This window comes from Pteronotus mesoamericanus, unplaced genomic scaffold, assembly GCF_021234165.1.
Source record: "Pteronotus mesoamericanus isolate MK-2021 breed Mesoamerican mustached bat unplaced genomic scaffold, CSHL_Meso_final scaffold_507, whole genome shotgun sequence".
Lineage (NCBI taxonomy): Eukaryota > Metazoa > Chordata > Mammalia > Chiroptera > Mormoopidae > Pteronotus > Pteronotus mesoamericanus.
Window position 1 is genome coordinate 11,081,692 of NW_026555319.1, and position 22,756 is coordinate 11,104,447.

A 22,756-nucleotide genomic window follows, 5' to 3' on the forward strand; every position below is an offset into this window, starting at 1 on the left:
TGCTGAACCTGCGAGGCCAGGGAACAAAGCCTGCATTTTTACCTTCACCTTGAGCTTGTACTCCTTCTTGCAGAATATCCCTGGTGCATGACACCTAGCCCACAAGTGCTGTGACACTTTCTTAAGTCTTAAAGCTGGGATGCAGAAACCCGTCTCAGGGTGCAGGCAGGAGGGCTCTGCTTATGTAAGTGGTGCTAACTTAAAATGCCTCCTTAAGGTTCAGCACTGACCGGGAGGCAGCACCCAAATCATTCTGTTACATGTTGGGTCTGACAATTTAGTTTCAATAATCTGGCTGGGACATGATCGTGTGTAATTATGTTCACCAATGTGGAGAAAGAACATTCTGGAAAATGAGAGGATAAAAAAATTCTCCTTTTTTTGGACAAGGTTATGTCCAGTCTACGTGGCAGAGACGGAGAAGTACAAACTCTTTGGGCCGTGGCATCTTGGGGACCCCCTCCCTCATTTTCTTATGACTGTGTACCATACAAGGCTGAGGAGGAGGAGAGGAAGGAAAAGGTCCCCCTTCTCTCGCTCTCCTCAGACAGTATTAGGGAGATGGAAGCTTTATCACTTGGCCATCAATCTTGAATAACTGGAAGTTCCTTCTTCCCGAGGTCATGGAATGTTCTGGTCTGTCCCAGCCCCCAGGGGGAAGCACAGGAGGCCAGGCCTTGCTGAGGCTTCTCACTCTATAACCATGGCTTTGTCCTGACTCTTGGGAAAGCCCGCATCATGGGCAGAGCCTGGACTTGCCAGCCATGTCCTTGAACTTGGAGAGCAAGGCAGGGCCTGGAAATGCCTGTCCCGTGGGTGCCTCGTCACTGGGACTGGTCGGGCCCCACGCCCGTGGTCAGTCTGCAGGCACGGCTGCTGCGCTCGCTGAGAGTGGGAACGGGGAAGCCTCACTGGCCTTCTTTGCCTTTTTCTTCTTTTTTTTCTTTTTGGTCCCAAGTGACGCGTCTCCGTTTACCTTGGCTGACTCCTCTTCTTGCTTCCCGACTGTGGCCTTGCTGGTGGCAGTGGTGGCTGTGACCAAGTCCACACTGGCCTCCTTCTTGGCTTTCTTTTTCGACTTTTTCTTCTTCTTCTTTGCCTCCGTTTCCACCTTAACAGGGCCGTGGATGGCGGACTGCTGGAGAATGTCGGAAGCTGACACTGCTGCCTCCTGGCACCGCTGCCTCTCCTCGTCACTGTCCTCGCTGCTGCAAGGAGAGGGCAGTCTGGGTCAGCTGGAGCTGGGACTGAGCCCCAGAGCTGCCACCAGAAAGAGGCCATGGTGGAGGCAGGAAGAGAGCTCAGGTTCAGGAGCGAGGCAGCCCCGGGTTCCAACACTGGCTTCCCTGCTTCCTAGCTACGTGGCTGCATTAAGCGAGCTCTCCGATCCTCAGCATCTTCATGTATAAAGCAAGATCTTCACTGACCCCAGGCCTCACAAGGATGTGCAAGGAGTGAGGCGTCTGGCACAACACCGGTGCTCAAAGAGCAGCAGGCCGCCAAAGCCAACCCCCAGTTGAACCTCCTCCCCCTCTCAGAGGGTACTCTTTCCACCTGACAAGAGCTGCCTGGCCAGGCTCCTCCTTGGCCTGGACCTCACTGAAGCCTGCTGGGCTATTCTGGGATGCTGGCCAACAAAGAAAATGAGCAAAAACGAGGGACCCAGAAGAGAGGGTATGCGACCTCACCTGGAGCTGGAAGGCCATCGCTTTCGGCGGGGCTGGGGAGAGGCTTTCTCCTCACGGCCTTCAGGGATGGAGGTGAAGAAAAGGCGGAAGCCTGAAACCCAGAGGGGCAGAGTCAGGGCGCCTCTCGCCCCGGTGCCAGGGCTGCCCTGCCCCCTGCCCGCAAGGCACCCCTAGTCTAGACGCGAAGACCCAGGACCTGCTGTCTGACCACAAAATGATGCCCTGCGTGATGAGGGGCATGCTTGATGACAGCTGCAGCCAGAGGACGGGGCGCTGAAGTGTCGGCAGCTGCCCAATCGGGTCAGCAGTGTGGAAGCCAGCAGGGGGGCCTCCCGCCTGAGGAAGCTGCCAAAGTGGCAAATGAGTTTGACACGGGACAGATAGACTCAGACGGGAGAGGCTGTGCAGCGTGGAGGTGAGGCGCTCCTGCTCAGGGTTAGACAGACAAGGTCGCCTTGGGCAAGTGCCTTCATTCCTCAGAGCCTCGCTTCCCTTACAGAGCCCCCGCAAGTCGGGGTGTCATCTTGATACCTGCCTCGGAGCCGGCTGGGCGGACAAAGACGATGCTACGTCAAAACTGGATCCCCCAGCTCCAGGCATACAGTAGGTGCTTACTAAATGATAGCAGATAGTAACAGTGTGACTACTCACCATCATCCTCTGGGGGGACTCTCTGTACCTTGGCCTTTGTTGGCTCCTTTACAACTTCTGAGATGGTAATGGAGCTATGGGAAGAGGAGATGCTCAATTTACGGTAAGATTTTTGGGTACCAGCAAACATTTAAAAAAAACTCTTAATTTTAGTTTTTGACTTTAGAGAGAGGGGAAGTGAGGGAAAGAGAGAAGAGAAACATTGATGCAAGAGAGAAACATTGATCAGTTGCCTCTTGTGTGTGCCCCAACCAGGGGACTGAGCTGCAACTCAGGAATGTGCCCCGACCCGGAACCAAACTGGCAACCTTTTGGTCAGCGGGATGATGCTCAACCAACTGAGCCACGCTGGCCATGGCTAAAAATTTAAAATAATTTTTGTTTTAAATGGAGGGGATGGGGCATGTCATCTTAAATGCAAAAGCAGACCACACATGGCCTGAGGAGAATGCAAGGCCTGTAGCCGAACCTGCTGAACAGCCCCGCCAGCTCCAACTGCAGTTCTTCATTTGTTTAAGCCCCGCTTTAACCCAGGACACGCTGAAGACTTTTAAGATATTCATAGCACAACAAAATGGATATAATTTCAATAAGGGCAAAGAGAAAATAAATACAGGAAGAACAGAAAGAGCCAAAGCGTGGTCAGGAAGCCCTATACACTTGCTAGAGAGAGGACACACATTTTACTTTGAGCTTCCCAACAGCAGGCATGGAAAGGGAAATATGGCCAGTCTGGAGAAATTGTTTAGACCAGCTTACAGAGCAGGGTGGACCTGGTTTTTACATTTTTAGATTTTTAATTTTTAAAAAAATGTGAGATAGCTGTTGATTGATATGCAGTTCCAAGAAATAACACAGACAGATTCCGTATACTCTTTGCCCAGTTTCTCCCTGTGGTAACATTGTGCATAACGGCAGTACAATTCATGACCAGAAAACCAACATTGATCCTTGATTCAATCCACTGGCCTTATTTAGACTTCAGACACCTGGGTTTTGTATCCTGGCTTTGTCATTGACTTGCTGTGTCCCTTCTGGCAAGTGACTTCATCTCTTGGAGCCTGTGCTACCCATCGGCGCACTGGGAGTCCCTACCTCTTGGGGCTGCCACAGGATTAAGTGAGACAGTGGATACCAAGCACTCGGCACAGAGCCTGGCCACAAGCAGGCACGCAGCGGATGGTGGCTACAGGCATGATTACTGCCATCATGGTAAGCAATGTTTCACAGGACCTCTCACAAAAATAAACCCTCTTCCCAGAAGCACAGAGCAGGGAGAACTGCTGAGAGCGGGAAGCACGTCTCTGGTGAATGCTGACAGAGAAGTCACTGTGCACTACAGAGAGTAGTGCTTGCCACACTGTCCTCACAGCAGACACGGCAATGTATCGGGCGCTTTCCCCGAGCTGCCTTCCACATGTGCCAAAGGCAGCCCCAGAAACCCTGGACAGGGAATCAGTCTGGGAAGTTGCACTAGAGACGATGCCACCCAGGCGCCAGACTGACCCGGTGTCTAGCACAATGGTTCAACGTTGGTCCCTTGGGTATGTTTGGCACTGTCTGTAGACATTTTTGGTTGTCCTAACTGCTGCGGGAATGCTAGTAGGGTCTACGGCTGGAGTCCTACAACACCTAGTACAGCCCCCACAGCCGAGAATCATCCAGTCCAAAATGTCACTAGCATCAAGGCTGAGAAACCCTGATCACGCACAAGGGACCAACTGGAGCATCACTAAGTCTCTCTGGAAAGAGACACTACAGGGAATATTCTGACCCTGGATGACCCACTTCCTGCTCGATTTCCACCGAGGGAAACGCCCCATGAAGAGCCAGGCGGGCCTCCTTTACACTGAAGCCAAACAGTCACGAAGAAAAACTGCTCCCACAGGCTGAAGCTGACCTTCCTAAACACGCTTCCCACAACCTTGAATTGGAGGTCTGGCACCACGTCACGGTGGGCCAGGCTGCTGAGGTGCGGTCCAACACCCTGCCTCGGAAGGGCGGCCGGTTTACACTCTGGGAGTGCTCACTTGTCCTTTTTGATATCAACTTCCAAGTCAAGGACTCTGGCTTGAACATCCACACCTCTCTTTCAACATCTGCTCTGCCAGTCAGGGATGGATCTAGACCAATGTAACCTGAAATGTGTCCCATGTTATGTTATCAGTCTTCCATGAAACAGATGCACTGTAGCCAAATGAGTCTAGAAACTCCTGGGCTGAACCAAGTTCACAGTTCTCTTTACTGCAAGACTTCTCAGAGCCTTCAATATGCTATTATGAACCACGATGTCCAAGGGCACACAGGGTATGTAGACAGCAGTATTTCCAATTTCTTTGTCGTTAGACCCTTTGAACTAGTATTCCTTGGTGCCTGTTCTAGAAATGCTGACCCAGACCTTCACAAACTGTTTTCTCAAACGTAAGGAAGAGTACTGGCAAAGAGCCCGACACACGGAAAGCGCCCAAATAGTAATTCTGCCTGTCCCTCGCCTGTTTGTGAATGAGCTCTCGCTTCTCGGGTTCCTCTCTTATCTCACGGCAGCAGGACAACACGGTGCTTAAGAGCGAAGCCTTTGGAGTCAAACACACCTGGGTTTGAGTGCCCAGCTCTGCTCCTCACTCCCTGTGACTTCAAGAAAATGCTTCTCCTCGTGAAGAGCCCATTTCCTCCTCTAGAGAAGGACCTACGTGGCCAGGTGATTGTGAGTGCAATAAGGTGACATTTGCCGCCATGGCTGCCACAGTGCCTACCTGAACTCTGTGAGCTCCTAGCCAATATAAGTCTTTACTGTTCCCATTAGTGAGGGCAGGAAGAGAGAAGGTACGCTTTGGGTTACCTGTCCAGCAGGGCTCCCAGCTTCTTGGCTACGTGAGCTCGGAACTCGGGGGTGGTCTGAAGCTCGTTGCCATCTTGCTCATGCTCATCCACCTTATGCCTACAACACATGCAGAAGGACCTCATTTCCTGCTCGCTCAGAAGCTGACCCACAAGGGCAGCGACTACATGTGTCTCATTCACCTTGATCTCCCATGGTTTAGCCTTGCCTTGGCACACAACAGGGTACCAATGTTTGTTGAATGACTGTACGAAAACTTGAACCCAGAGTGTACAGTACCTGAGGCTCGGCTGGGTGGCTGGCAACTGATTATTTACAGCATCTGTGGAAATAATGAAAATTTGAGGCATTTATAGAGGAAATGACAATAATAATATCTGTTGTGTGCCAGGCGTGATTTTAAGGGATTAACATGTATAACTCATTAAGCCTTCCCAACAACCCCATTGGAGAAGAGGAAACTGTAAAATAACTTAGCCAGAATCAAACAGTTAAAAAGTGACGGAGTTGGGATGAGGACAGTCAACTAGCTCCAGAGCCCCTCTCCTAACCACCATGCTGAACAGGCGAGTCTAAGTTTCATTTGATTCCAGCATTTACTGAGCGCCTCCTGGGTACCTGGCTGTGTGCTAAGTGCTGTGGAGGACGGAGAAGTTGGCTCCCTTACAGGATCACATTTTTCAAGCCAAAACATTGGGGATTCCTGGCCTGGTGTCCATTCACCCAGCCAAATGCTGAAGGTCTAATATAAGCAGGTGGAGTTCTAGTAGCTAAATATCTTAGACAAAGCGCCCAGACCGTGTGGAACTTACACTCTAGTTGACAGAGAGAGATGACAAAACCACATACACAATTATAGATGTAAAATGAAATACTAAGTATAGTAAGAAAAACACATCAGGGGAGGGAGGTAGGGAGTGCTGGGTAGGGAATCATCTCATAAAGGTGGGCAGGGAGGGCGTCACTGATAGGTGACATTTGAATAGATATTCAGGAGACAGGTGAGGGAATAAGCCAAGTGGATGCCTGTGGAAGTCTTCCAGGTGGAGGGAAGAGAACCTGCAAAGGCCCTGAGGCAGAAGTCTGTCTGGTGTGTTTTAGAGCCAGCAAGGAGGCTAGTGTGGCTGCAGGAGGAATGAGGGACCCAGGGGGGCCCGGTCGGGGGGTCTGGAGGGCCAATGTGAGGGCCTGGGCCTTGAAGGAAGGGAGGGGCCCCTGGTGGTTTCTGCACAGAGAGTGGACACAGTGAACTGAAGATTTTACGGAATCTCTCTGGCTGCTGTGTGGAGAGAGATTTAGTGCCAGACGCAAGAACATTGCTGCAACAATGGGGATGTTAAGTGGCAGGACCCCGGATATGTTTTTTCAAGATGGAGTCAACATAATTTTGCTGATGGACTAGATAGATGGAGTGAGAAATGAATGACAAGTTCTGACTTGAGTAATGGGACAAAATGTGCTTATGTATTTAAGGGGCTAACTGGATAAAATGGACACTTGGCGACTCTGGACCCAATGCAGGGCCACGGGATTAAGCAACTCCAAGAAACACAGTTTGCATTGTGGTCTGTGTCCATGTGCTCTGGACCACTACACAGAACACAAAGTGCCTGACGGTCCTGAGGCTGGGTAATGGAAGCCCTGGGACGGACCGTCCTTACAGACCTGGCGGTTTTTCTTGAGCCTGCAATTGCAAGGGAGAAGAGTATTTCTTTCATCGTGACTGCAGAGCAATGGATGTGAGGTGCTGTCACGGTGCAAAAGCAGTATTAGACCCCAGGCCCCAGAAGACAGAGTTCAGTTAAGCCGTGGCTCTTCCACTGACAGGGTGGGTGACCCTGGGCAAGTCACTTTACCTCCCCAAGCCTCTGTTTTCCTCATCTATAAAATGGGGATAAAGATAACCAAGGTCCCAGTTAGCGTGAGGACACAGTGAAGTTTTATACTGCTTTGAACACTGCATGTTCATCTCTTCCCTGGCTTTGTAAGCTACTGGAGTACATGATCTGCCTTTTTTAATCTTTATATCCCCAGCTCTTGGCAATGGTGTCTTGGTCTGAAATAAATGTGGCATACCTTTATCAAAGTATATGTTGTCCTAAAATTAAGAAATAAAAAAAGGCTGGGATCTCTAAGAATAAAAAAGAAAATCTTTAAAAATAATAAATAGCCCTGGCTGGTGCGGCTCAGTGGATTGAGTGCCAGCCTGTGAACCAAAAGGTCGCCAGTTTGATTCCCAGTCAGGGCACATGCCTGGGTTGCAGGCCAGGTCCCCAGTTGGGGGCACGCAAGACGCAACTGATCCATGTATCTCTCACACACTGATATTTCTCTACTTCTCTTTCTCCATCCCTCCATCTTGCTCTAAAAAGAAAATAAGTAAAATCTTTAAAAAAATAAATAAAAAAGGAGTGGGAGTTGGGCAGGAGGGAGAAGGCTGTCCATGTAGAGAAACCAGCCACATCATTGCTGCCATTTATTGGGCCTTTAATATGTGCAAGTACTGCAGATGTATCATCTCAATTACTTCTCAACCTGATGGGGTTTTCACGTTTCACAGAAGAGAAAGTTTGGGTACAGTGGGATCTAAGTATCTTGCCCAAATTCTCACAACTAGTGAGTGATGGAGATGGAAAGGCTGATCTGTGTATAGAATGCGAAGAGAAAGCCACAGAAATATGGTGCCCAGAGACGAGAGGGTAGAGTGTGGCCATGAGCCTCCCTGAGGGAAGTGCAGCAGGCAGGATGGCGAGAAAGGGGAGGCAGGTAGGGAACTGACTACCAAAGAGCTTGCAAACCCGTTTAAACAAGAGCAGGGGTCTTTAACCATGCTTGGCCATGGCCTGTGTTGGCAGTCTGGTAAAGCCTGGGCCCCTTCTCAGAATCCTGTTTTAAATGAATAAAATAAAACACATAGCCTGGTCAGGTAGCTCAGCTGGTTAGAGCACAAACACATAGCCTGGTCATGTAGCTCAGCTGGTTAGAGCACAAACACATAGCCTGGTCAGGTAGCTCAGCTGGTTAGAGCATCGTCCCGCTCTGCTAAGACGGAGGGTCCCATCCCCAAGCAGGGCACATACAAGAATTAACCAATGAACGCATGGATAAATGGAACAACAAATCTATTTTTCTCTCTTTTCTCTCTAAAATCATTCTCTCTCTCTCTCTCTCTCTCACACACACACACACACACAGGATTACAAAGAAAACCAATGTTATTGAAACTCAGTTACCATAACAGTAAAAAACCAAATCTGGTTTTTGCACTACTAATTTTGCACATACTAATATATGTGCTTCTTTTTCATACACTAAGTAACATCTAGAGATCCTTTAGATCTAGAGGCTAAAAATGATTGTAATTTTAAAGTAGGAATGAGTGCAAATAATTCTTTCCCAACCTTTCATTGTGAATAAAATATTTTCATGTATCTTCAAAGACTGTAATGGGATACGAAAATCTCTAACGTTTGGTAGGACAAAATAACAGGAATTGTCAAAGTTACTTGTGGCTTGTTGCTCACACAAAACGTGGGAAGGGATGCTAAACTTCCAAGAGAGGTTCATGAAAGTAAAGATGAAATACTTTTCCCATTGCAAATTCCTGTACCCTCTGGATTATGACTCGGTACCCGGATGATAAGGATCTTGGAGTCATTCTGGGTACGATAGGGAGTCACGATCAGGGTCTTGTGCTGGACAGAGCTCCCTCGCAGCCCCAGGGTGTGAAATGCGTTGTAGGCGGGGAAAGGCTGTAAGTGAGAATCTAGAAAGTGAGCTGTCACAGTCATTTCGGAGAGGTGGCAGGCTGCCCAGCATGCAGCAGTGAATATGGGCCAAAGAGAGCTGGGTCAAAACACGTTCCGGTGCCTCAGTTTCTCCGACTGGGATAATGAAACAACCCTCACTGCTGCACCAGATCTGCTTTGACTCTGAACCCCATCCAGCGCCCGCAGCTCTCTCGGGAAAAGAAGTAGAGTCCCTTCCTCACCATCCATCCTCTCAGGCGCCAGGGAAGACCCCACGCCCTTCGGCCAGATTGCTTGAACACAAGTTCCCTACCGGATCTTTTCTTCTGCGGCCCTTTCGGGAGCTGCTCCAAGCCCCAGGCCGGCATGGCGGCCTCGCGGCACCGCGCCAGCTCCTCCGCATCGCTGCCACTGCTGCTGCTGCTCTCCAAATCGCTCATGGGACCTCGGTGCGCCGTCCTCTTGAACCGCCGCAAAGGATGGCGGGGAGTGTCTCCACTAGCAATATCCTTCCCAGGCCCCAAGTCGGGGAGGAGAAGGGCAGGGCATTGTGGGGATTGTAGTTCTCAGACTCAGCCAATGGCCATTGAATTGTGGGAGTTACCCCAAATGTAAGAGTTTAGGACTCTAAAGAGATCAGCTTCTCCACCCTTTTCATTTCTTTTAAGATTTTATTTATTTATTTTCAGAGAGAGGGGAAAGGAGGGAGAAAGAGAGGGACACATCAACCGGTTGCCTCTTGGAGGGCCCCAAATGGGGACCTGATCTGCAACCCAGGCATATGCCCTGATGGTACTTCAACCTGCAAACTTTTGATTCTCAGGCCAGTGCTCAATCCACAGAGTTACACCAGCCAGGGCTCCTTCCTTTTCTTGGTAAGGAAAAGGAGACATATGGAGGGAGAAAATTGTCTAAGGTCACACAGGGGGTTAATGCCTAAATCTCCAAGGTTTGAGTAAATGTAGTTTCAATATTACTTACTTATTCCAGGAATTCCGAAACTCATCTGGGAATCAGAAACAATTTAGGAAATCTGTTAAAATGCAGATTGTCGGGCCTAACCAAAAACTAACCAAATCAGAATCTCCTGAGAGATGGGATTCAGGAATCTGTATTTCCTCCAATATGCTGGAATCTTGCTTCTACTCAGAGTATATAATCTGTGAGCCAGCGGCATGCATGACACCCAGGAGTCTGTTAGAAATGCAGAGTCTTGACTTCAGCTTAGACCTACTTAATCACAACCTTCAATTAAAAAAGTTCCCCAGGGTGCACAGTAAAGTTTGAGAGGCACTATCTTAGGTGATTCTGACGCACAACTGGGTTTCTGTAAATGTCTTACTCAAGTTCAAACCTCCAGCTTGGAAATCAACTGTGTCTCTTTTTTGACTTGGTGAACAAGTATCAGGCTTTGGGGTGGGGTGGGGGGAGGTCTGTACTGTGAAACAACTTCTAGTCTGTCTCTTAACTCTACCATTGTTATAAATAGTTTTTAGTGGCCAAACCCCAGATGTGTTCCTTCCCCCCCCGCCCCCTCTAACTGCTAAAACCATTCTCTTCCACCTGGTATTACTGTAACATTTGGAAAAGGTTATAAATGTCATTCCTTGAAAAAATAAATAAATAAAAAGAGGTCATGGGATTTTCTACACTGTGTCATCCTTGCTCTCCCAAATGGCTTCCCTTTTTTCTCAGTTTCTCCAGTTTTCACTCTCAGATTTGAGAGGCTCAAAGGACTAAGCGATCATCACTAGGACAGCATTAGCACCTGTGGAAAGAAACGAAGATCATCCAAAAGAAAATGAACAAAGTTTATTTATTCCCAACTTGCTATAGCACGGGAATCAGCCAACATCCCCTGCCTTTGGCAGAGACTCAAACACAGGCAATGGGGAAATTTTATGGTGGGAAGTCAAGAAGGCCTCAGGTGTGCCCTGATTGAAGTTGGTGGCAGAGGGAAGCTGGAGGCGGGCAATCCAGAGGCAGGACATCATCCTACGTGACTGTTAGACGGCTTACTTGGCTTTCTCTGGTTGGTCCTGAGTTGGAAGGGGTAGGGGAGGATTAGGGAAGCTGGCAGTTATTGACCAAGTCCTGACAGTTTTGGGTTGGTTGCTGCACAGGTGGTGGTTTGGCTTCCCAAACTGGTGGCTATAGAGGTTGTGGGTCAGAATTCTCTTGTCATATATGGTCTGGTCATTTGCGTACCTAATCTTTCACACTCCTCCTTATACCTCCACTAGAAGGGAAGGGTACAATAACTCTTAACAAAGGGTGTGAAAACAGGACCTCGCCAGCAGAGAGCTAGAAGAAGTGACTGATAGGAAGAGTCCCAGATGAGAAGGCAGAACTGCACAGATAGGTTTCCCAGAAGAAACTAGTGGGGAAGATATGGAGGCTTTCTGGCTTTCTTCTCGGAGAGGAGGAGTGTGTCGCTGTCCTCAATACCATAGCTCCCAAAGGCCGACCAATCCTGCAGGACCTGACCTCGGAACTCCAGCTGTTGCTGTTTTCTGAGTATCCCCTGCTTGTCTTCTATCTGCTGTTTCAGGCCCAGGACGAAGCTGTTGGGGTCGATGGCATAGGCATGGCTCCCACCCTCCAGATTCGTCACAAAGACCTGGATCTCGGGGGTGATGGTCTCCAGCAGACAGATGCGAGTGTTGGAGAAGATCCCGAAATCGGCCAGGGAGCTGCGGCTGCCGAGGAGCTGCCGCTTGCCATTGGGTTTCTGGAAGGACAGACGCTGCAGGCCAGAGCAGCCCTGGCTCCGCCGGATCTTCTCCTTAACTTTCTTTATGGGCTCATACGGGTTCACCATGAGGCAAAAATCTGGGTAACCCCACTGCTCCACTGTCACCTGGATGTCTCGTGCCTTCTGCAAAGGAGAGAAGGGAGGGGTTGAGTCTGCACCTCCCTGTCTCACGTGCCCCAGTTCCCTTCACCTGTCCTCTTCTTTCTTTTTTTAAAATTGAATTAAATTTTAATTGTTTTCTTTTATTGATTCTAGAGAGAGGGGAAGGGAAGGAGAAAGAGAAGGAGAGAAACATCAATATGAGAGAGAAATATTGATTGGTTGCCTCTTGCACGTGCCCCAACTGGGGAACAAACCAGCAACCCAGGCATGTGCCCTAATTGGGAACTGAACCAGCGACCTTTCATTCTGCACACTGGCCAGGGCTGTCATCCTTTCAAGAGCAGCAGCAGCAAACATTTAGGGAGTGCCAACCACCTTTAAGGCCCCGTACTGGGTGCCTTTTACACTCTTCTTAATGCTTTTTATTCTCACAGCAGCACTGTGAGGGGTTGGTTCTCCTATTATCCCATTTTACAGATGAGGGAATTGTGATCAAACAGGGTGATTTAATGAACACCTCAGAGGTAGTGAGGAACAGAGCAGGTGTTTGAACCTGCTCCAAAGTCTGTCTTCACCAACGAAGAGGCCACACTCAAGGACCCGAGAGACCCAGGTGGCTGAAAAACACAACCGGGAGGCGCTGGGGCCGGCCGGCCCTCTATCTGGTCCTTTCTAGAAGGAACAGAGGCCCAGCATGGTCCAGTCTTTTGAGTGTTCAAGGTAAAAATCTTCGCACAATGGTTTGTCTGGTCAGGAAAAATCCAAAGGCACACACTTTTCAACTCATCTGTGGGCATCATTGGGCTGGTGGGCTCCAGTTTGTAATCTCCGTACCTTATTAGAGAGCCTCTGGTTCTCCTTCTGTCCCTGCTCCAAGCAGGTCCAGCTTTTGTTCTGGAACACACACCAGTCCTCTGCCCCTAACCCCACACCCGACCCTCTACCTGGACAGAGTGTCTGCTGTCCTGAGTGTCTATATCCCTCCCTGGCTTTCATGACCCACCTCGGGCCCTAACTTCTTCAAGGGATCTTCTCTGGTGACTTCAGATATAACATTTAGTTTCCATTTCCAGAGCCCTACAAAGACCTGGGTGTGACTCCTGCTGCCTCTTAAGAGCATGGCCTAGGTCATTAGCTTAACCTCTCTGAGCCTCAGTTTCCTCATCTGTTAAATGATGATAATAATAATAATTGACATTTCTACTTTACAGAATGGTCCCTGGACAAGCGCTCTGCAAATATTCAAGTGCAATGTGATTAAAATAGATCATTGTGGCCTTTGCCTGTACTATAGATTTGGCATCACATTATATTATATTACTTAGCATTTTTTTTTTGTTTGTTTCAGAGTTATGTTCTCTGGTAATTCGTTCTAGTGGTTTTCTTCCCCCAGAGTTTGGAGCAAGGAAATATTTATTGATTGAGGAGGCCTAGCTGAAGAACATGAGAGAACTAATTCTCCAGTCCATTTAAAGAGAATCAAAATTCAGGTATCCTTTAGCGGTTCGCACCAATTTATTTCAGAGACTACTAGCCCTTTGCTCCCACCCCCCACCTGCCCCAAGACCAGTGCTGGCACAAAACAGCCAACTGAGTTGACTTGCCTTGGCTCAGTTCGTGCAAGGAATGATTGGGAGCATGGAACTGATTATCTGGTAGGCATGAGAAGAAGAAAGGAAAGGAGAACAAGAATCTGAAGATAAATGTGAGGCTTGGAAAGCTGAATCATCTCCCCATGTTCACAGAGCTGGTGGGTGGTGCAGCCCAGGCCTTAGGCTCTCTGACTTTAATGCCCTGTTGGCTCCATGAACACAGAAATAAGTAAGTAAACACTGCATTTATCTCATTCTAGGCTCCAAGCCCCTGGCAGCAGCCTGGAGAGGAGCCATTACCTTCACATCCCAGCTGGTGACTGGATTCTCCCTGTTGTCATAGCAACAGTCCTGCTTCAGGCACTGGTTGGCCCTCTGAGCCACTATGTCCCATCTGTACCCTTCCGCCACATTGCGGGTAGGGTCAGCCGGATCCAGGATGATGGGCCTGCAACACAAGGAGAGGGTACCCAGGCTCTTTCTGGTTTGGAGGCCTGCAAGCCAGAAAGAATGCTTCTCAGACATCATCTCTTCAAGCCCTGAGCATCTGCTATGTCCAGAGCCCCGGACCATCAGTGCAGGAGGTCCCAGAAACATTGCTGGAGAGTAACAAGATAAAGGTGATTAGATTTCCAAGAATTCGTTTTGGGGTGAGCTCTCTAGGTGTTCATAAGGAATTTTGGTGATGTGTGTGTAAGTGGGGAGGGCGAAATGCCAAAAGGCACGCTGGAGCAATAACAGATGCCTACTCAGGTAGGCGGGCCTCTTAAGTTCAAAGACATTGTTTTGCTGACAGGCTACATAAGCTTGCGGCTAGAGCTGCTGAAATGCTTTGGATAATAATAACAACACCTCCCCCAACTACTGATATTAGAGGCACTGGGCCAAAGTCTGTGTGAATTAACCTATTTTAATCCTTACAACAATTCCATAAGTCAGGGACTAGTATTGTTGTTGTTATCCCCATTTTACAGATGAGGAAACCGAGGCACAGACCTCCTAAGATCTCGCAACCAGCAGATGGGATTCCTCCGTAACAGAGGAGGGCTTGGGCTGCCTCCACGTATCTCTCTGCTATATAAATGTTAAATGGATATTTTAAAGAATACAGGCTTGGAGGGCGTCCACTAGGCCCCTGTAGGTTGCTGGCATGACCACAGGTGTTGGATGCCAAGCCCATGATAAGAGCTGACCTTCTGCTCCATGATAAGGGGCTTTGAGTTAGGAGGAAGCTGCGCCTTCATCTATGTGACAGAATGTGATCACAGGCTGCTGGAGTGAACTGAACATTTCGGGCCCCGGGCTTGCTATTCTCAACGTCCCTGGTTCCCTGAGATCATCCTGTCAGGTAGAAGAGGCAGGCAGGATTACAGGGTGGCGGTCACCTGACCCTCCCGGGGCCCACTACCTGTCTTTTTGGAGCAGTTTTCTGACACAGTCCTCGATGACTGGGTTTTGGAATGTGTAGTGCTTGGTCCAGTAGATGCAGAGCAGCTCGTAGTCCTGCAGCAGTTCCATCACAGTGGTGAAGCCTTCGTCCAGCCTGAAGCTCTCATCCTCCAGGGTCCCCATTTCCCAGGCGTAGATTGTCAGTAGTTCAAGGGCGTAGAGAGGGGGCAACATGGCCCTGGGGCACTTGGCTTTCACATACTGTTGAAAGAATGGGAAGAGAGAGGGACCCCAAGGTTCTGTGTCCGGGTGGCACGGGATGAGAAACTGGATAATCCAAGTTCCTGCCCCAGCTCTGCCATCACTGGCCAGGCAATCTCGGCCAAGTCACCCTCCCTCCCTGGCCTTAATGTGTTTCCTTGCTTTAGAATGAATGAAGGGGCTGGATTAGTCCAGTGTGTTTCAAATTGTGCTGGATATAACTACTGGGACAGAGTTACGAAGAGGTGTCCCAAGCTGTGAGCAGGATCCCAGCCTAGACCGTCATGAAAAAAGGAACTGACAGTCACTTTGTGACTATTTAACCATCATTCTGACATATCTTAAAGAGGTATACAATTCCCCTTAACAACTTTTTTCAATTACAGTTGACATTCAATATTATATTAGTTTTAGGTGTCATCTGGATATTTTGAAATATAAATATCTCCACCATTTGGAGAGGGAATTGGTGGGGGCTGAATTAAATGGATATTTCTCTTGTTAGAAGTCCTTAATGGGCTGAGATTAATGTGTAGATATGCCAGTGAAATTGATGTTAGCCAGTACTAGACTGTGTACCTGCAGCATTAAAAGTACATGTTTAGGCCCTGGCTGGTGTGGCTCCGTGGATTGAGTGCTGGCTTGTGAACCAAAAATTTGCAGGTTCAATTCCCAGCCAGTGCTCCCAGCCAGTTGGGGGCACTTGAGAGGCAACCACACATCGATGCTTCTCTCCCTCTCTTTCTCCCTTCCTTCCTCTCTCTCTAAAAAAATAAATAAAATCTTAAAAAAAAAAAAAAAAGTACATGTTTAGCCCTGGCTGGTGTGGCTTAGAGGACCGAATGCTGGTCTGCAACCCAAAGGGTCGCTGGTTCAATTCCCAGCCAGGGAACCCTCCTGCCCCCATCCTGGCAGCCCCCTCACCTGCAGATACCAGTGCTTGACCAGCCGCAAGAGGCTCTTCAGCTTGGTTGGCCGATGTTTCACGAAGTTTCTCTGCAGCTCGCAGAAGGAGGGCGAGAAATTTCCAGGGTAACCACCGGCTCTGATGAGACTCACATAGATCTCAGGGTGTGGCTGAGATTTGGGAACAGAAGGCCCTTGGGGGAGAGGAAGCAGAGGGAGGGGATCAGGGCCTGAAAGTCTTCGGTTGCTGAGTGTCCTGGGCCTGGAGAGCCTGCTAATTCACTAGAGTATTTCTCCAGGGAAACCTGGGGCCTCATAGCTTACTAGAGCAAAGAGGATAAAGAGAGCTCAAAGTGGGTTTTCTAATGCTTAGGCCCCTCAAGGACTATTGTCTTCCCCTAATGACCCCATCACTTTCCCTTAATGTCTGTTTTGGATTTCTCAGATTTATTTGACCCTCCCATCACCATAGGGGAGAGAGTTCCAGGCACAAGAGTGGGGCTCTGCCATCACTTGGCAAATGCACCTGCCAGTGCGTCGCTGAGGGGCATGCTGCTGGGGCATGCATCGCATCTGGAACGTGCCCACCCATTGCCCTGTGTGTTGATTTGTAATGTGACTTCCCTTCTCTGTCCCACTCCTCTATTCCCTACCAGTGTTTCCTGGGACTGCCTGCCCTCCAACCCTCGCCTCAAGGGTCTGCTTCTGGAAAAGCCCAAACAATGACAGCTCCAACTCTACCCTGAACCTGTGGTAAGTGCTACAGAAGCACCCAAGGTTACTCTTCTAATTTCTTTCCCTCCGCGGTCTTGCCTCCTCTTGCAATCACATTTTTATCTGCATGATTCTTTGAGAAATATGTCTCCCAAGTTGAGCCATATGACAGCTGGAGTTGGGTCAGTCCCGTGCATTGTGGTCACCAGCCCCCAGCAGGACAGAAGTTGAAGGCAGGAATGTGGCCATGAATGAGAAGTGAGGCAGTTGCAGGCCTCTTGGGAGGGGCAAGTGGGTGAGTCAGGTGGGCTTCCTCGTCCCTTACCCAGGGCTCTGTAGGCAGGCACGATGGTGACAGTCACAGGCTCCGCAGTCCCCCTGGTCTGGATGGTGAAGACGAGAGCATCGGGGACTCCCTGCGTCAGCCCCAAGACCTCGAGCCCAAGGGCCAGCAAGTCCTGACAAGTCCACAACTTCTTCCATATCATTCTCAGAACAGCTTCGTGGTGCTTGGCCTCCTGCTGGAAGCTGCGGAAACAGCTCAGAAACACCACCAGCTCCACCTCCGCGTTGCTCCTGAGCACTGTGCCGTTCCCAAAGGAGCCCACCTGCAGGACACAGAGCCCCCGTCACTCTGAGGCCACTCTCTGTGCCAGGCCATCTCCGAGGCTCTTTACATGCTGACTGCTCACCACAACCCTAATGGATGGGTTGGTACCCCCTCTTTACGGCCGAGCAAACTGAGATGTCCAGAGGAGAAGCCGTAGCGACAAGTGTTGGAGAGGTTGGAGAGAAAAAGGAACCCTCATTCACTGTTGGCAGGAGTGTAAACTGGCACAGCCACATGGAAAACAGTATGGCATTTCTCAAAAAATTAAGAATTGAGCTACCACAGGACCCAGCAATCCCTTTTCTGGGTGTTAACCTCAAAAACTCAAACATTTGTTCGCAAAGAGATATGCACTTCTGTGTTCATTGCAGCATTATTCACAGTGACCCAGACATGGAGGCAACCAAAGTGTCCTTTGAAAGAGGGGAGTGTTAAGATATGGTATATGTATGCAATGGCATACTACTCAGCCATAAGACAAGCTGAAATACTGCCATTTGTGGCAAAATGGATGGATCTTGAGAGTATTGTGCTAAGCAAAAGAAGTGAGTCAGAAAAAGCTAAGAACCACATGATTTCACTTGTGGGATATAAAACTGAAACTGACAGATAAGAGAACAGCGTTGTGGTTACCAGAGGGAAGGGGGTGGGAGGGTAGTAAAGGGTAAAGGGGCCAAGTACATGGTGATGCACACAGTGCAATATATAATCATGTCTCATAGAAATGTACACTTGAAACCTATATGGCCCTAAGAATCAATGTCACTTTGATAAATGTAATAATAAAAAAAGAGGATAAGTCACTTGCCCAGGGCCACACAGTACACAGCTTGACTCCAGAGTCCAAGCTTCTTGTTTACTACACTGCATCATCTCATCTGCAGAGCTATGTCTGTTCCAAGGAAATACAAATGCTTCCTCCACAGGGTTGTTTGAGAATTCTGCGGGGTGAGGTGTCGGAGTAATGTTATGACATTAAAAAGGGAGGTGCAGGATTTCCTGGTGGATTAGAGCCGTGGACTGTGGAATAGGGTAGCCTGACTTTGACCTCGACTCCTGCCCTTGTTTTTCAGCTATATGATTATTCTGAACCCTACATCTATAAAATCAGAGAAATGATGGAACATGGGTCATTGGTTTACTCAAAAGGTCAGATGAGGAGTGTGTAACAAAGGCTTTCTGTGATGCCTGGCACACCAGAAGTCAGCAATATATTTCTCTTTCTCCTCTTTATCTGTCTGACTCACACCATTCTTTCTGCTGCTTGGGATTCGCTTTCTCTATCTGAATGGAAGGAGCCTGAGCTGGATAATTCCAAACGGGTCTTTGTGATGTTCTGGGACTCTGGGCTTGCGCTACAGCCCATGCTGTCTCTGGCATACAAAAGCCCTACAACTCTCTGGCCTTCCTTCTTTCCCTCTCCGGATCGGGAGGTGGAATTGCTGGGGCTGAACAGAACTCAGGTTAGCTTCCTCTCCTGGTGGGCGAATCGCTGCAGCTGTTGTGGGTTGAGCACTCGTGCCTGGCATTCCTGAAAGCCTTTTACGCATCCGAGACCCTTTTATCCTCACACCTACTGGCTGAGGTGGGTCTAGCATAATTATACCCAAAGTACAGATGAGAAAACTGAGGCAGTTGTGGTTAGCTAAGCAACTTGCCAGGTGCTCCTTGCCAGGAGCTATAGTCAGAGTTAGCTAAAGAGTCAGAGCACAGGATATAGTTCTTTGACCTCTTTCTTCCCTGTGACCCAAGTCTATGAGCCAAGCCCTGTTCCTGAGAAGGAGGAGTCCGCCATTTTTTTCTCCCTACCTTTTTGATTCTCATTCTCTACCTGCATTCAGACTCAGTGTTTCTGCCCTGTGTGAGAGGGTTGGGGATGGCTCCCTGTGCATGGACAAGGGCCACATCCTGCTGAAGGCCTTCTCCAGTGATAAGAGCCAAACAGAGAGGAAAGAACATTCTAGAATTGCCTTCAGGACTTGCTTCAGTTCAAACTTGTTTAAACCGAACTCATTCAAGGACAAGCATTCACTCATGTGGACCGGCACAGCTCACCAGATTTTCAGAGTCAGGGGAGGGCTTAGAGGCCGAATGAAGTATTATTTCTCATTGGCCATTGTTCTTCGGGTGTTTCTACTATTTCATGGTTTCAAGACGGGGAGTGGGTATGGTCTGCGGGCAGAATTTGAGAGCTGGGTAAGTGTTATTTCCTGCTGTCAAAACTCATTCTCTTTGTAGCGTCCTCCTGTTGGGTCTTCCCCCCATACCATCTGCTACTTCATTGCCAGGGTTGTCAAGGGGGCGATCTGGGACGGTTTGCTTGACTCTTACTGGTGCCCAAGACTGAAGAGATAGCTCAGGCAAGAATTTATAATAATAATAATAATTATATATATATATATATATATTTAACATTTACTATGTGCTAATAATGTAGCCCACCTCCCCATTTGCTTGATGAGGGAGGGATGCTGCTGCTGCTGCTCTTGCCCCAATTACAGGTGAGAAGACAGAGGGTTTGAGAGCTAAGATGGTAAATCTGCAGTCACAGAACCAGTAAGGGAAGAAGCCAAGTACCACACTTAGGTCTGTTGGATGTCAAAATGTATGGTTTCTCACTTCTAAATCACATGGCCTCAGGCTACATATGCTGGGGATGGGTGCAAAGAAGAGATGGGGGCCTGAAACTTCTAGATCCTTCCCTGAGGTGGCTGCCCCTGGAGATAGATCTAGAGCGCTGGGCTGGAAACCAGAATTTGGCGGGGGGGGGGGGGGGGGGGGTGTCCAAATTTTAGTCTTGTCTTTGCCACCAGCTTTCTGTGTGACCTTGGGCCATCTCTCATTCTTTCTGTGCCTTAGTGTCCTTAATGTTAAAGGGAGGGATTGACTGAGACTGTTGGGTTCTCCATGGCCTTTCTAGTTTTGACCCTCTTGAATTTTGATCCTAGCTAGGAGAGGAGGTGATACGAAGCATCTGGAGGAAAGGTCTGGGGCCCTGGCTGTGGAGTCAGATAAACCCTGGTTCAAGTCCCAGCTCTACCACTAGCTGTGTGATGTTGGGTAAATTACCTCACCTTTCTGTGCTTTCATTAAAAAAACACTTTTTATTATCAAAAATTTTAAACACAGAAACAGAAAGAAAATACAATGAACTCATATATCCAGTCAGTAAGAGTCAACACCCCTAAACTCTCTCACCACATTTGCTTCATCTAAACCACAGTAAATTACAGACACCAAGAATCTTTGTCCTTAAATACTTTAGCATTTGTGTCCAATGAAAGAGAATATTTCCTCCTTAACCACAAAACTAGTACACTTAACAAAATTAACAATGATTCCCTTATATTATTTACTATCCAGGTCATATTAAAATTTCCCCAGTTGTTTCTAAACTATATTTTATGGATGATCTATTCATAGCAGGAGACAGTCAAAGACCTTACTTTGCATTTGATTGTTACAAATCATGTCTTTGAGCCTCCACTTTGCTCATCTGAAAAATGGGAAAGGATTAGTACCTACCTCACAGGATGTACAAATTAGAGATAACATGTTTGAGGGGTTAGGCTAGAGCACACCCCAAAATGAGTGATTATTAGCTTCCTTACCAGATTCTTCTACTCAAGGCAGCAATGTGATGGGGTGCAGGCAACTAAGGTGGGGTGTCCTGAGATGTCAGCAGTATGGTCTAAGCATATTGAGGCAAGAAGTCCCCAGCATCCTCAGAATTAGGATAAAGACCCTCCGTCTGGGTTTGTCCAGCCCTGGCCCGGGGATGGAGAAGACCAGCCTCACCTTCACCGTCTTCAGCACTTGCACCCCCTGGTCCAGCCCACATTCCCCCTGGAAGGTCTCTTCCCTCAGGAACTGCTCCACGGTCTGCACAGCCTCCAGCACATCTTCTTTCCACTCCCTGCTGGGCTGCAGCCACTGAGCCACGAAGGAGTCCAACTTGGAGGCAGGGGTGCCATACAGCTCCGGAGACAGTGCCATCTCTGTCTGACAGTGCCACTTGCCAGACAACTATATAGCCACACACCCGGCTCCTGGCATCCACTCCCTTCTTTAAGGAAGCTCCTTCTCAGTTATCCTCTAGCGCCCTGCTGGCATAAAGGACCATCGCGGGGAGGAAACCAGGAGTGACTGGGCTGACCTGGGAGCCCCTTCTTGGAAAACCCTCGCTGTGGCAGAGGCACTAAAAGACACTGAGCTGAGGCTGGATATCCGGGGCCACCTTAACAGGTTTGGCTTCCGACCCACCTTTCTTCAATTGGTTTCGATTCTCAACTCTTCGGAGTTTCCCTTCTATGACGTTTGGAAACTGAAATTCGCTTGAGTTTGGACCTTAGAGGAGACAACTCTCCCAGTAGGTCAGAGTTGGATGGTACTGTACCTGTCACTCAGTCACCTCACCTAGTTACAAACGAAGGTCCAGAAAGAGAAGAGACTTGTTCATGGTTGGGATGAGCAGTGGGGAACTCTAGAATCAGACAGAACAGATTTATTTATTTTGTTTAAATTTAAATATTTTTCATCTTTTTCAATTACAATTTACATTCAATATTATTTTGTATTAGTTTCAGGTGTCCATAGCACAGTGGTTACACAATCATGTATTTTACAAAGTGTTTCCCCTGACGTTCCCAGTACCTGCCTGGCACCATACAGAGTTACTACAATATTATTGACTGTATTTGCTATGCTGCACTTTACATCCCCGTGACTATTTTGTAACTACCCACCTGTACTTCTCATCCCTTCATTTTTCTCACCCAGGCCCCCAACCCTCACCCTGCTGGCAACCATCAGTCTATGAGTCTTTTTCTGTTTTGTTTGTTCATTTATTTTGTTCTTTAGATTCCACATGTCGGTGAAATCATGTGATATTTGTTTTTCTCTGGCTTATTTCACCGAGCATAATGCCCTCTAGGTCCATCCATGCTGTCGCAAAAGATAAGATTTCATTCTTTTTTATGGCCAAGTCATATTCCATTGTATGTATATGTACCACAGATATTTTTTTTTAAATATATAGTCTTGATTATATTTTTTCCATTACATACAGATTTTTTTTTTAAATCCACTTGTCTATTAATGGGCACTTGGGTTGCTACCATAGCTTGGCTATTATAAATAACACTGCAATGAATATAAGTGAGTATATATTCTTTCAAATTCGCGTATTGGGTTTCTTCAGATATATACCCAGAAGTGGAATTGCTGGGTCATAAGGCAGTTCCATTTTTAATTTTTTTGTGAAACCTCCATACTGTTTTCCATAGTGGCTGCACCAGTCTGCATTCTCTTCAACAGAGCACAACGGTTCCCTTTTCTCCACATCCCTGCCAATACTCATTTGCTGATTTACTGATGATAGCCATTTTGTCAGGTGTGAGATGATATCTCATTGTGGTTTTAATTTGCATTTCTCTAATGATTAGTGACCTTGAACACCTTTTCATATGTTTATTTGCCTCTTTGGAGAAAAGCCTATTCA

General features: G+C 48.1%; 2 protein-coding genes across 5 annotated transcripts; both read right to left on the bottom strand.

Annotated features, from left to right (window-relative positions):
- Positions 1-3: 3 nt before the first annotated feature.
- On the bottom strand, positions 4-9,472 carry CUNH12orf43 (chromosome unknown C12orf43 homolog). 4 transcript variants are annotated; one of them, XM_054594441.1, is made up of 6 exons: positions 9,241-9,472; positions 5,458-5,500; positions 5,179-5,277; positions 2,340-2,413; positions 1,689-1,779; positions 4-1,208 (listed from the first exon to the last, which is right to left on the bottom strand). In XM_054594441.1, the coding sequence occupies exons 1-6, from the start codon at positions 9,365-9,367 to the stop codon at positions 857-859; spliced, it is 786 nt and encodes a 261-aa protein (XP_054450416.1). In that variant the 5' UTR covers positions 9,368-9,472; the 3' UTR covers positions 4-856. The 4 variants fall into 4 exon arrangements, with proteins under 4 accessions (XP_054450416.1, XP_054450413.1, XP_054450415.1 ...); XM_054594438.1 differs by having other exon boundaries at positions 4-1,205; positions 9,241-9,440; XM_054594440.1 differs by having other exon boundaries at positions 5,179-5,500.
- Positions 9,473-10,771: 1,299 nt separating this feature from the next.
- Positions 10,772-21,254, bottom strand: OASL (2'-5'-oligoadenylate synthetase like). The gene is made up of 6 exons (XM_054594404.1): positions 21,055-21,254; positions 16,972-17,254; positions 15,951-16,126; positions 14,785-15,026; positions 13,677-13,824; positions 10,772-11,805 (listed from the first exon to the last, which is right to left on the bottom strand). Exons 1-6 carry the CDS (start codon positions 21,250-21,252, stop codon positions 11,305-11,307), a joined length of 1,548 nt encoding a protein of 515 aa, XP_054450379.1. The 5' UTR covers positions 21,253-21,254; the 3' UTR covers positions 10,772-11,304.
- Between the last annotated feature and the right edge of the window lie 1,502 nt (positions 21,255-22,756).

Coding starts and splice junctions, on each gene's coding strand:
- CUNH12orf43 (XM_054594440.1), bottom strand. CDS start 9,367: ATGAGCGATTTGGAGAGCAGCAGCAGCAGTGGCAGCGATGCGGAGGAG. Junction 1,780..2,339: donor AGTCCCCCCAGAGGATGATG/GTGAGTAGTCAC, acceptor TCTGGGTTTCAG/GCTTCCGCCTTTTCTTCACC. Junction 1,209..1,688: donor CGATGGCCTTCCAGCTCCAG/GTGAGGTCGCAT, acceptor CTCTCCTTGCAG/CAGCGAGGACAGTGACGAGG.
- OASL (XM_054594404.1), bottom strand. CDS start 21,252: ATGGCACTGTCTCCGGAGCTGTATGGCACCCCTGCCTCCAAGTTGGAC. Junction 17,255..21,054: donor AAGTGCTGAAGACGGTGAAG/GTGAGGCTGGTC, acceptor TGTGTCCTGCAG/GTGGGCTCCTTTGGGAACGG. Junction 15,027..15,950: donor TCAAGCACTGGTATCTGCAG/GTGAGGGGGCTG, acceptor TTCTTTCAACAG/TATGTGAAAGCCAAGTGCCC.